The sequence below is a fragment of the Epinephelus moara genome, chromosome 3 (assembly GCF_006386435.1).
Source record: "Epinephelus moara isolate mb chromosome 3, YSFRI_EMoa_1.0, whole genome shotgun sequence".
In the NCBI taxonomy this organism is placed as follows: domain Eukaryota; kingdom Metazoa; phylum Chordata; class Actinopteri; order Perciformes; family Serranidae; genus Epinephelus; species Epinephelus moara.
Genome location: NC_065508.1, coordinates 10,342,275 through 10,356,503, shown reverse-complemented (window position 1 = coordinate 10,356,503; position 14,229 = coordinate 10,342,275). Strand labels below are relative to the sequence as shown.

General features: G+C 41.5%; 1 protein-coding gene across 3 annotated transcripts in view; it reads left to right on the top strand.

Moving 5' to 3' along the window:
* Window positions 1-14,229, top strand: part of LOC126388182 (transcription factor COE1-A-like) — a 112,243-nt gene that overhangs the window by 66,079 nt on the left and 31,935 nt on the right. For all 3 annotated transcript variants that reach the window (XM_050041117.1, XM_050041118.1, XM_050041116.1), the window contains exons 7-10: window positions 5,192-5,273; window positions 6,318-6,459; window positions 9,292-9,425; window positions 12,048-12,174. In XM_050041117.1, the coding sequence (XP_049897074.1) occupies window positions 5,192-5,273; window positions 6,318-6,459; window positions 9,292-9,425; window positions 12,048-12,174 (485 nt within the window). The remainder of the gene's footprint in view (window positions 1-5,191; window positions 5,274-6,317; window positions 6,460-9,291; window positions 9,426-12,047; window positions 12,175-14,229) is intronic.

Here is a 14,229-nt window from a genome sequence, read left to right as displayed (position 1 = left end):
GGATTGGAAGATCTTTGGTTCGATCCCCGGCTTCTCCAGTCTGCTTGTTGAAGTATCCTTGGGCAAGATATTGAACCCCAAATTGCTCCTGATGGCTGTTCCAACTTTGTGTGAATGCAAGTGAATGGTTACTGAGTAGCAGGTGGCACCTTGTATGGTGGCCTCGACCACCAGCGCGTAAATGTGTGTGAATGGGTGAATGTTACATGCCGTGTAAATGCACTTTGAGCGGTCAGACAACTAGAAAAGCGCTGTACAAGTGCAGTCCATTAACCATTTATCATGTAACATGTATTTTCAGACACTGGTGGGAAAAAACACACTGTAATAGAAAAGGTGTCAGAGACTGTAAGTTACATATTTAATTAAGCTATTATATTTTGTTGACCATAATACAAATCATTTATGGTTTTCATTTAAAAAACACATACTGACCAGCATCTTAGAATAAGTTGATTGCACTGTTGCAAATACCTTGCTACAGCAGAATGGCTGGTGCTGAGCCACATCTCTAACCTTTTATTGAAAAGGAAAAGGAAACATAAAGATGATTTGGTTAGGGGACTAAAAAGTTAATTACAGCTTCGTTTTTTATTGAACTTTCCCTGTAGTTGCCATGCAAATAGTGAGTTTTAAAAAAAGTTTAATAACATTATTGGCATTAAAAGTTTAATAAAAGTTTAATAACATTATTGAACGTAATCCAAGTTTTTCAAAAAATCCAATATATTCAATATTGACAATCTTGTTTTGCGATAGACTCCGCAGTCACCATGTAAACCGACAACCATGGTGCGTCTTTGGGCCTGCTGGTTAAATGCGTGGACCCTTGTTGCATGTCATACCTTCTCTTTCTCTTCCCATGTTTCTTGTTTGTATGTATACCGTCACAATCTAATAAAAGCAAAATACCAAGAATAATAATCTTGACAAAAGTTTAAAAAGAATTAATAATCTTGTACTTAGTGTTCCTTCTTTCTTCTTACATTGTTTCTTTACATCTTTATTTTTTACCCTCTGCTTACTTTCATTCTTACCCTTGCCTTGCCAGATGGTGTGTGTGTGTGTGTGNTGTGTCAGCGGGGTCAGCTCTCTGAGTGTGGTGCTCACAGTATAGCAAAGGTCAACAGCGCTGTTATCACTTGAACATGATCGGGCCTCGGAGAGAGGGAGCGAGATAGAGAAGAGAGGGGGAGAGTGCTCCCCTCCCCCACAGTCATTCAGACTCTTATAATTGCCCGGTTTAATTGGAGGCCTCTTAACGACCAGTGACTGGACCAGCCAATCAATTCACACAAGGTGTCTGTGTGTGTGTGTGTGTGTGTGTGTGTGTGTGTGCCTGTGTGCGTGTAGCTGCAGGGCCTTTTTGTAGCAGAGTTGATTAGGCCAGATGGGGTCAAGTGAAGGGGGAAGACGAACGCACACATACTGCATTAAAATGTAGAATATGTTCTGTTGGCAATCAATGAGAGAAAACGCTCTCACAGGAAATAGACGGACGGAGTGGAGCAGTAGATGGAAATACAAGAAATAACGAGCGATACTCAGATCATCGGTGAAATAAGCCAATGATAGATGAAAATTATTCGGCTTGTGAATACACTGAGAGGGGGGAAACTGATGTTGTTAAACTGATGGGTCAGATGAGATCATGGTGATGGTTTAAGTAATTTTTTATGGCACCCTTATCTTTGTCAGTGTTGCAGTAACTAGAGACGAGGTCCTTACTTATTCACCTTTGCAGAAATAGGGTAACAGAGACCACAGAGCAGAGAAGCATTACACAAAGCACTACACTTAAAGGAACCCTGTGGAGTTGTTGACCACTATTAGCACCATAGAAGAAAGGTTTAATGAACAGTTCCCTGTACTGTTAATATCTTGTGTTCTAACTGATGACTGTATCTGTATAAAAAGATGGACAACGCATCTCTACTTCCTCTCACTGTACAAAAATGAAGCCAAAATATCTCAAATATGGGCGCTGCCATCTTGTACTGGTGACATCATGTGGAGCCAGAGTCTGCGCAGTAGCGATCTCATCTCTGTATTATAGAGTTCCCACCCATACACATGTCTAAGCAATCGCGAGCACAGCGGCTGGCAAATGAAGCTGTCAATCAAGACGTCAAACCCTTTTTAAAGCACCAAATAACTAATTAAAACCAAACTTGTTAGAAAAATTATATGAACAGAAACAATCTTTGGGATTTTTTTTTTAGTTTGGCCCTTGTCCCATCTGCCAACCTGGAGTGGGCGGGGTTTATGATGTAAGCTTCAGTCTGCAGTAGATGGAAAGCTGTCATGTCATCCAACTTTCTATGATTCTAACAAATACAAGTTTGCGCAGACTGCAGATGGGATGAACAGTTGGTGGCAGTAGTGAGCTGCAAAAAAGCAGCAATGTGCCAGTAAAAGAGAAGCAGAAGAAGCCCTCAAGCTGACGTAAACACTGCAGGTTTCAAATATTCAAAACACTTTTTGTTTTAAAAGGTAAGAAATCCATTCAGCTTTGCTATTTTAGAAATTTAAGGATATATTGATATTGTTTTCTCCTTTGATACTGTTGCAGATACCAATTATCAATCCAAAACCTGTGCTATCACTTTTCCCAGTATTTAATCTGTATACCACACTGTGTGGAACAAATTTGAATAATTTTTTAAATAAAGTAACGTGAAGCCAGGGATTGTTGTGGCACTTAAGAGTCAGCTGCCCGAGACACAGACAATGAATGTTGTGGCCAGTACCTGATTTGCTTAGTAATGTGAGTATTGGTACTGGTGCCCGTCCTGTGTATTGGATCTGTGTATCTGTTTTGTCATTTTATTCTTCCTTATACTTCTACTTCAGTACATTTCAGAAGCATATTGAATTTTATATTGATGTATAGCACCACCAGAACCAGCTAAAACAATGCTGTACTTTAAATGTAACACTGGAATCTGTTTGTCAGATTGAGTCCTAACATTTTGTGCTTCACTTTATATTACTGTGATTCATGGACTTTTTCATGTAAAGAAGTTTTTCTAAAAAAATCTCAACTCTTCTTCCACCCCTGCTTTAGTCTTTTCACATTTCAGCCAGATGAGCAGGGGAGTGTGTGAGCCTCCCAGCCGCCTCCTTTACACAGAGATGTAACAGCGGAGGGTCAGCTGAGGTGGTCATGTTAACGCTATGCTAGTGTTGTGAGAAGGACTAGACAGTGGGAGGTCAGCAGGGGTCACCGTGGCTGTCCTCCACTGTGATAGGCTGTCACCCAGGGGTGAGGGGTCAACATAATTAGGCATTCAGAATCCAAGCGCCGGTGTTCTAACGAAGCCTGAGCTCGTTAACGCAGAGTTTTACACTCAGACCTGCCACTGGGCTGTGCTGCACCGTCACACACGCACATACACTCACATGTGGAGTACATGTTTGCACACACGCACACACATACAAGCGCACACCTCTGCTTTGTTCTGGCGGTCCAGTACAAGGGCTGTCATCTCTTGAACGGTAGAGTTCCAGGCTCTGCCACGAGGGAGTGGAGGTGATGCAGAAAAGTTGAAATTATTTAAGTCTGAAGTGTAACTGTGTGAAAATAAATACAGAGGGTGGACACAATGTGATGAAACCCGATATAATAGCTCTGCAATTTCTGTGGAACTTAGAATATTACTTTTTTGTAGCAACAGAGAGATTTTGATTTTTTAGGTGGTGCTTTATCTATGCCTTGCCTTGGTATACATGGAGGAAATAATGCCTGGCATGTGAAGTTGTGTTGCTTTTATTGTGCTGTGTGTTGTGTTGTAGTCAAGATCACCTAGACCAAGATCAAAGTGTGATTGAGAGAGTGACAAGACCAAGACTTTACAGGGTTGATAGTGACTGAAGACCAAGACCAGACCAGTGCGAGTCCCACATTGCATAACACACCTCCGATTCCCATAAAAACACCCATAGAAATAGTTGTCTCTTCATGCATCTCTTTGCATGCATACTGTATATGTGTGTGTATGTATAAGTGTACCATGACATGGCAGAGGTGAATTTTATGGGAATTTTCCTTTGTTGTCTATGTGCAAACAAATATGAACACTAAGAGGCTGAAATCAACTTAACCATGTTCATTTAATACTCCTTTTTGCACAGGCAATTTAGTGATATCCCTTCATTTGTGGTTTTCACAGGTCTTGAAATAAAATCCAAATTCCTCTTTCTCTGAGACAGAGACAAGACCGAGTTAAAATGCAGTCGATTCCAAGATGAGACCTTCAAAAAGTGGTCTCGAGAACAGTTTCAAGACGAGTATACAACCCTGCTTTTATCGAGCTGTGACAACACACAGATGTAACACAAACCTACACGCAAACATGTGTGTGTCTGTGTTATTTTGCGAGTGTGGCTTGTTGCTTCTGCCAGGCTGGCCAGCTGGCTCACACCAAAACACAACCTGGATGTGTTTGTTAGCTGTTGATGGCCATCTGTGTGTTTGATTTATGCTGTAATATAGATTCATGACATATGGTGCTGTTTCAAACACCCAATGTCAACACAGATCCCCATTTCTTCATGATTTAGCTCAGTGTCAGAGTTAGGAAAGCACCCCTACAGGAAAGATTTGAACATTTGGGCTTTTCACATGTTTAAAGCTGTTTTGAGATTGTTTGTGAATCTTAAGCACGTTAAGATTGTTATGTGAAAATCTAAAGAACAGTTGCAGTAAGCCCTCACGTGCATCTAGAACTCACAAAGGATGAAGGTCAGGTTGAACAAAGACCTAAGGAAAGACAAAGGCAGTATGCTGAAGTTTGGATTCACAAAACTATAAAACTGAAGGTCAAACTTAAGGTTTTCTCAAACTTAAACTGGCTCACAGTCACAGATTTACACCAGTTTTGCTGGAGTATGCTGCTTTATTTGCCTTCTCGTATGTTCTTCCAACGCCTTTATGTGGCGTTTCAAAGCGCTCTCAGTTGGTGTGGATTTAAGAACAAAAATACATGTTCCACACATCCACAAGGAATTTTCACAAGGAAATTCATTCTGACTTTCCAACAGTATGAAATATTAATTTCTCTATCTGTATTTGGGGTGTCTGTCTGTGTGCTGTATGTTGGGGATTGACCTTGAATTCACATATCCTGAAGGAAAGCTGTCCTTGCTCTGGTCTAACCTCAAATAACGCCTGTCCTCTCTGTCTCTACAGATTCTTCCTCAAGTTTTTCCTCAAGTGCAACCAGAACTGTCTAAAAAATGCAGGAAACCCACGAGACATGAGGAGGTTCCAGGTAGAAACCACCACACTTTTGTTTTTACTCTCGTCCTTTAAGTCTTCCTTTTTCTGAGTGTGTTTGCATGTCCTCTCCCTCTGTCCACAGCTCCTTTCCCTGTGTTTTCTGTGGACATAACACAAAGTTACACACATGATTTTATGGTTATTGTAACACATAAACACAGGAATGTATGTGTGTGTTTCTCTGTAAGTAAATAAGCTATCAGCGCCTTTACAGGAAACATGAGATCCTGACCTTGACTGGTCAGAACATAAATATACACACAATGCAGAGAGACAGACAGACAGAGAGGGAGAGAAAGAAAGAAAGAAAGAAAGAAAGAAAGAAAGAAAGAAAGAAAGAAAGAAAGGATGTTGTGGGGTTGTGAATAAGATTTAAGGCTGTGCAGACTTTATTATTTCCTTATCTTCATGGCCACAACACAATCAGGAAGACACCACTTGAGTCTGAGTGGAGATACTGGACTCCCAGAAGATTCTGATAGATTTATTACTATGGCACGTGTGTGTGTGTGTGTGTGTGTGTGTGTGTGTGTGTGTGTTAGATAGATAGGACAGAGAGAGGGAGAGCGAGAGTCATACGGTAGCGAGTGTGTGACAGTATCTGTGCCTCTAATTGTGCAGCTCTATTGTAGTGGAACCAGAGAAGACAGCTCTGTTTCCCTGGGAGATAATTAAGGGCTGGACCCATCAGGAACTATTGAACAGAGGAGGATAGACACCGCACACATACACACACACACACACACACACACAGACTTAGTGTGTGTTGAGCGTGATGGTAATAGCAGTGATAACGGGTTACATTTAAGGAGCTTTTCACAGTTTCACGCTTTAACTCCTGCTTGCAATGATCTCTAAACCCCACACTTTGTAATTCCTCATTTTTTTTCTTCTTTGCTCTCTTCCTCTACTCCTCTGCCCCTTTGTCCACCCTTCCTCCCCTTCTTCCTCTTTTCCACTTTCTTTCCCCTCCTCCCGTCTATCCCCCACTAAACTCGGCCCCCTCATCCCGTCCTGTCCCCTGCTTCCTCTCCAGGTGGTCGTATCGACTACGGTGAGCGTGGAGGGACATGTTCTGTCAGTCTCCGACAACATGTTCGTCCACAACAACTCCAAACATGGCCGTCGGGCCCGCAGGCTCGACCCCGTGGAAGGAACGCCGTCCTACCTAGAACACGGTAACACACAAGTGTGTGTGTACACGTGTGTGTGCGTGTGTCTGTCTGTGCGTGAATGTGTGTGAGCGTAAGCAGCATGGCCACCAGATGGTTGATGGTTTAATCCTATCAGGTGATTCCTGCCCCTCCATCTGGCTAATCCAACCCACTACACACACACACACACACACACAAAATGCATGGTGTGATGATGTGAGTGTGTGTGTGTGTGTGTGTGTGTGTGTGTGTGTTGCTAGGTCTAATATCATTATGACTCTTTTTCATAAACACACCCAGACTAAAGGATGTTGTTGTAATTCAGATGAATGCTGATAATCTGACACACACACACACTTGGAGGAGAGCTGTTTTTTGACAGATGAGCTTTTATTGCTGTGATATGGGATTGGATATGAGCTTACACTCACTCACACAATGCTGATGTGACATAAAGCTGACTGTATCCATTCTGTTTGAAGTAATATGATGCATACTGAGCCGTCTGTGTGTGTTTTTATCCATGTCGTATCATTAGTTTCAAATATGAAGTACTGTAATCTCACATCAGTCTGGCTTTGGGATAAACAAACAGTGAGGAAACAGTACGGGTTCTGTTTAAACTGCATTTAATTTTTTTTCTCAGCTTCTCTGAATAATAAGGCAGTATTTTGAAAGAAGTCTCTAACAGAAATAAATTAAGTAAATCTCTGACTCTTCTCTGGCTCATAAGACATATTTGTTTTGAGCATATTTGTTCTTGAAATTTGGGGACAGCGTATGTTAGATCAACGTATCTTAATACAACAAATTAGCATTCTACTAATGTTGTTACATTACATACTTAACATTAAGTTACATAGGTTAGGTTTAGAAAAAGAATTATATTTGGTGTTGTCACTTTACATACTTAACATAATGTACTTCATGAAATGTTATGTAGGTAAGGTTTAGGAAGATAATCACAGTGAGTCTCCTGGGTGAAAGTCCTGTGTTCATTTGACTCATCCACCACCCCAACCTGCATCCTTACGCCAGGGCCACACTGCCTGCAAAGCGCAGCGCACCGAAATTCTCGCACGAGCCGGAGCACCTCCGTTCACATCAGACGCGCATTTCTCCGCGCCGGTCGACAAGTGATTCTGCTGTTTTTCCATCATGGGTAACTGCCCGGCTTGACACATTTGCTCACGGCTCACGCAGAAAATAGACCAGATGCCGAAATGATCGCTGCAGGGCCGGCGGTGGAGCTGCGCGGCGCGGCCGGTGTGGATGACACAGTCGGTTAACAGTCGGAAACTGGCTTCACTTCTTGGCGCTTCGAGGCTATTCGCGGCGCTTCCGCGGGCGGTGTGGCCCTGGCGTTACGCGGACCTTTGCTCTCTATACTACTTTCGTCTTTACTCCTGTCAGCGCATTAATCATGTGATTACATCCCTCCCAATTTAGTGAGTTATATATGAATTCTGGTGCATTACTTTTCTTATATGTACGAACTAGGGCTGCCCATGACTAAGATTTTTTTCAAGTTGAACAACAGTCATCATTTAGGGCCATTAGTCGACTATTCGCCCACGTGTTTACGATATTGATTTAATTATTAAATTACATATTTTGGGCGGGGCAACACAATGATTTGAGTTCAAGGTCTGAGAAAGAAAAGTATCAATAACATTGTTAACACTGTGCTACATTACAGAGAAATACAAAACCGTACTAATGAACCTTCATTAATATAGGCCTATATTTTATCTACAAGTGCACGTCACACACTGAGCGAGCCGCCTGTTAATGACGCTGTCGGCAAAGCAGTAATGATTGTGCTAAGTGGCTAATGGGCATGTAGCTACTACATGTTTTAGTTTGTAGTCGATGAATGATAGGCAAATGTTTGCCTGCAGAGTTTACATATCACCTTGGGGTCGTCCTTCACCTTCTCAAAATGATCCCACACCGACATGTTATTAACTAGCCTGTGTAATAACCGCAGGTACCAGCCCTGTAAATTAACATGACTTTCTGTCTGACTGCTGAGCGTGGCCACTTCCTGTGTCTGTTCTTTCAAATTAAATTCCCACATTGTCCAGTCATATGGGTTTAGATTTATTTTGATTTGGGTTTCTTCAAATAAGCTACCATTGAAATCTTGCCGACTAATGTCCTTTCTGGTCGACTAACATTTGGGCAACTATTAGAGGGCAGCCCTAGTACAGACAGTGCATGGGAACAGCCTGGTTAGAAAGAACTAAACTGAGGTTCACCCAGTTTTTAACTGCATCTTGTGGTCCAGAAAAATAGAGATACATTTTGTTATTCTGATAATGTAATATTTCAGGATGTCAGTGCGCCTTAAAGAGTCGGAAAATGTCCTTAGAAAGTGAATAAATGATGGTGTGAAAATAAAAAGAAAAGACGCCCAGAACTTAATCTAAAACCTTTGCACTTATCGGCTCTGTTTATTCTCTCATTTTGCAATCGCTAAAACAATTTACAAGGAGAAAGCTCACTGCTGAAGGACCAATTGAGAAGGACTTTGAATCTGCAGTGTCTTCAGAGTAAAAGTGTGGTGTGCTGATCTGGACCACAGCCAAAAGCCAAGGGTGTAGCAAGAAGAAATATGAAGTGCAGATGCAACAGGGATGAAAAGGCTCCGAGCCAGATTTCCCTCCTTATTTAGAGACTGAGTGGTCTTTAAACGAAACAAATGTTTTCCCTGCAGCCATGCCTTGTCGAGTAAAATTTAAAATGCCAAGAGTGAATGTTGAAAGATGCACTCAAATGCCAACAACGTTTAATATTTGTTTTACTCCTTTTTTTCCTCTCTTGGCTACTCTAATCCAACTCTCCTCCCTCCAGGAGCAGCACCCTGCATCAAAGCCATCAGTCCCAGCGAGGGCTGGACTACGGGGGGCGCCACAGTCATCATCATAGGAGACAACTTCTTCGATGGTCTCCAAGTCATCTTCGGTACCATGCTGGTTTGGAGCGAGGTCAGTTTGCCAGCAATCATCATCCTGTCTCGATGTTGTTTCAACCCCTCGACTGTGTGCTTTTGCCCTCGGACCGTTGGAAGTAATTCAATATGAAAACATACTTTTTCCTCACGGTCGGGCTCTTAACTGTGTGTGATCATGTCTGTGTGCGTGTGTGTTAATGTTTGTCTAAATGAGGTTTGCCTCTCTAATGAGTCCCCACCAACAAGCGACCGCCGCCCCTCTCTACCTTCCTCACCCACACTCCCTGTGTCTCTTTCTCTGTGGAATACTGATCAAATCAGCAGATTTTGATAGCCATCGGCTTAATGCTCACAAAAACACACACTCACTCACGCACACACACATACAGAGCTCACTGTCGTACTTTTCCCCAGCGCAACTCCTCTACAGAATGTTTATTTGTCTTCTGACTCCACTCACCGTGTGTGCCGAGCGACCATGGCTCTCTTCCAACAACAACACCCAGTGTGTGTGTGTGTGTGTGTGTGTGTGTGTGTGTGTGTGTGCATGCTGGCATACATGGATGGGTGTGTATGTTAAGAGCTGAGGGGTTTGTTTACAGTGTTGAGAGCTACACTTACACACACTAACATGTGTACAGAGTCTCAGTTCAGTTCAGTTCAAACTGACTCAGCTCTCCTGGCGTTCCTCAGACTGGCTTCTAATGGATTTTGGCCAACTAAATGTTTCATTTGCACTCAACCTGATTATTGATTCCGAAGCTAGAAGACACAGTTTGAAAAATTTGTCGGAGTGAAGCGATTGCATGTTCGCCAAGCTCTGTTTGTCTGCAGCTCTCCGTCCTACCTACAGACGTTTTGAAACCTGGGCCAAATGGTAAAAACTATTTTTGAAAACCATCCATAAAATGTGATGCGTAAAAATTAGTGTGTGTCACATACAGCTCAATACAATGACTCATTTTGCTGGGAAATAAGATTGTATCTGAATTCAAGTCATTTTTTGTTGATCAAATCAATCAAATCATAACTAAAAGTTGACTCAGGACACTCCTCATACTCTTTTAATTTACAGACCCAACAATCCAAATCACATCCCACCATTAACAAGCACATTGTGCAACAGTGGTGAAGAAAAACTTACTTAACTGCTTAACATAAAGTTCCTCTCCACTTATGTCCACTAAAATGCAAAGTTCGTCACTAAAGGGGTGTTTTTACATTCCTCTACTGAGGGGAGTGGTATCAGTGCTCTTCCCTCAAATCTGAGATTTAAACAGATGCCGGGCAGGCTAGATGAGATATGTCACTAATTTGAAAGCCAATCACTGTATAATATTGGAAACACATATCAACAAGGGAAGAGACTTCAACATAGAACCAGCAAAGAAACCTGAAATCTCCTGTGCAGAGCGTACTTGTCAGTACAGTTATCAGAATTTGCATCTGTAGAGTAAAGGTTTTGACAGCAAAATGGTAGTGCAGTATTTGGATGTAAACCGGATCCTGGAAGTTCCAATCATACCTATATGCCTATACGTATATTTGCAAGCTAAATAACAGTATAACTAAATAGAAGCTGCCAACTACACTTACCATTCTAAAACGTCTGCTAGTTGCCGACATTGGCGGACCAAAGACTCCTCATCTGAGTCTGGGTCTGACTGAGGTTTAAACATGTATGGCCAAATCTCTGTGATGTTTCCTCTGATGCAAACTTGTGCCATCATGATGCACACTAGAGTATTGAAAAGAAAAGTGGTATATCTGCCGCCAGCCCGTTTTTTTTTTTTTTTTTTTTTTTTTTTAACTATTATGTGGGAAAACCCAGTTAAAACTTAAACTAAAGTGGCTGGTTGGTTTTTATTTCTGTGGCATGCCAAACGTTTGATTAATTTCACAGGTCAAAGTTCCAGTAACACATTCAAAACCAAAACAAAACATTTATAATGACGTTATATGTCAATTTACAGGATTTTGATTAATACATGTTCATATACAACATTCCAAATATCTTCTACATTGGACACAAGAGTATCTCCTCTTATATGTTAGCTAAAATGAGAGAAAGGAAACTGTGTTTGCTGTGAACATCAGCCTCAGATTATGATCAGAAAATGCATCCAATCCAAGCGTAAATACATACCCAGCCATCAAAGTGTCTCAAGATGTCTTAATGACCGAAATCAAGACGTCTCAAGACATCTCAACAAATGTGTCTTAAGACACATCTTAAGACGCCTTGAGACACTTTGATGGCTGGGTATGTACAGCTCAGTTAGAGATGCTTTCACCACATTAACAAGTGCAAATGCAAAACATCTCCAACCCACCAACTAAAATAAACTTTAGAGTGGAGCTCCAGCAAGAAAACTCATACTGAATGAAATATTGTGATGGTCAGGACATGATCTGGGGTCAGATTTAAAGTGAGAGAAACTCTTATATTAATGCACGTTGTAAACAACAGAACCCGGTCACACCAAATCAAGATTCAAAATGTCAAAGACAAAAAATTGTGTCAGTGATTGTTGTGATTTTGTAACAGTTGACAAGACGCCACTGTCCTGATACAGAGAGCTACATTATTTTGTCTCAATCAGGTGATGTGTTTTTGTGCACTGACTCCTGGTCCGCCCTTTCCTTCCTCGTCTAGTTGATCACGCCGCACGCCATCCGGGTGCAGACGCCTCCCAGACACATCCCCGGGGTTGTCGAGGTCACTCTGTCTTACAAGTCCAAACAGTTCTGCAAAGGCACACCAGGAAGGTTCATATACACAGGTAGGTCAGCCAGATACACACACACACACACACACGCGCGCGCTAACGTACTTGCTCTTTATTAAAGGATATTGCTGTGATTTTTCTTCTGTTTTCAAGAGGCTACATTTCATTTTTCATTTTTCTTTTTTTTTCAAATGCGTGTTTGCGTATGTAAAAACTTTTGCCTGCGTGTGTGTGTGTGTGTGTGTGTGTGTGTGTGTGTGTGAATAGAGTCTGTGAGTTGCAGTTCACTCTCAGGCCAGACAGTGTTGAACTAATGACTGTAGATTAGTCAACATTAACGACCCACACTCGTTAGAATGCTGCCATAATCAGAGGCTCGTTAAAACCAGCTACAATTAAACAGTCTGCTCTTTATAGCCCTCCATGCTGAAACTATTAGTGAAATCATCCAGAACACCCAGTTTACTAACACACACACACACACACACACACACACACACAGACACAATGTTGGAAAAAGAGTGTGCGATTTCTGACCAGATTGTTGACAGTGAACAAGCATTTTCCTGCTAAACTCAGTTGACAAGGAAAAGGAGAGAAAAGAATAAGAAACTCTGTGTGTGTGCGTGTGTGTGTGTGTGCGCGCGCGTGTGTGTGTGTGTGTGTGTGTGTGGCACATACATGTGGAAATGGATGGAGGTGATGTGATGTCTGGTATTGATCCGCTCAACATGGCTCCATCACCGTGATGATGACGTCATTCCCAGAGAGAAAAGACAGAGAAGAAAAATGGGTGCTGTGTGAATTCTTTTGGGTACAAGACATTAATGACTCAAAGATAAAGACGAGGATTTAAACCTGATCAATAGAGTTGAAAAAAAAAAAACAACCTCACCATGAATAAATTGTCAGCTTTAATGTTGGTGTCAAGTTTATGAAAGCTTTAATATTTCCTGCTCGCAATAAAAAGTGCTAAAGAAAGTGATGAGATTTGTGTTTCAAGTTTCAGCTACAGTCATTAGTTTTCCACATCAAAATTTTTACAACTACACCAATGTTTTTGTTGAGTTGTGTACTTACAAAATCCCAAAAGTTTCCAACAATGCATTTTATTTGGTCGTGTGTCAATGGCATCATAAATCCTTTACCAAAGATACAATGGTACACACGTCCAGTCTCCTACATGGCCATAGTCGTCCCTCTCCCACGTACCTCCACCTCCTTTGAGAGCGTAGTAAACATCATGTGGATGGATGAAATCAGATTCAGAATAATACAACACTATATACAGAACAAATTTTATGTTTGTTTTATCAGCTGGCTTCATGTCTGATATCAACCGACTGTCAGATCAAGTCAGTTTTGTACGATGTCACAAGAGTATGCTGCCAAAACAGAGACATGTCTCAAACAAAGTCAATTTTCTCCTGATTTGTTTGTAGAAAAAATGCGATTTTAGGGTTGAGGCTTGTGAAAAACAGGTCCACTATTCACTTTAGTGACTATGGAATGAAGGAAACTGTCATAATCTATACTTACGTTCACTTTTCCCATTGGAATGAATAGACTCAGGACTGCCGCTAGTCTCCTAAAGGGGCAGGGCAGTGGCGAAATCCACGTGACACAGATACAAGAAATGAATCTAAGGTGGGACATCTCGGTTTATCAATGGTCTCTGCCTGTGCCTTAAACACGGGAAGCAACATAATGTTTCCTTTGCCCCTGCTGCCTTTTACATGTTAACTTGTAGATAGTATTTATCTATCTGTAGGTTGCACAGATTGCTTACATTGTTTACTTGTTTGTTTTTTTTGACCTGGATGCTGTAAAACCTGCTTTTGAACGACTTTGTAGACTATGTCCTGTTGTTGTTGTTGTCCATCAGTATAAGTGTGTTTTGTATGAATCCTGGCTGCAAACCAATTTTCCTGTGAGGGACAATAAAGATACTTTGAACTTTGGAAACACCAGAAGATAGATCAGAGAGTTAGGAAGGAAGTCGGCGAGTCATTGTTACATTAGCTAACTTTACTTGTGGCTGCTACATTATATGAAATGACGTGTGAGAAAACTTGGCAAAACATCATGTGAAAAAAACTTTAATGCATT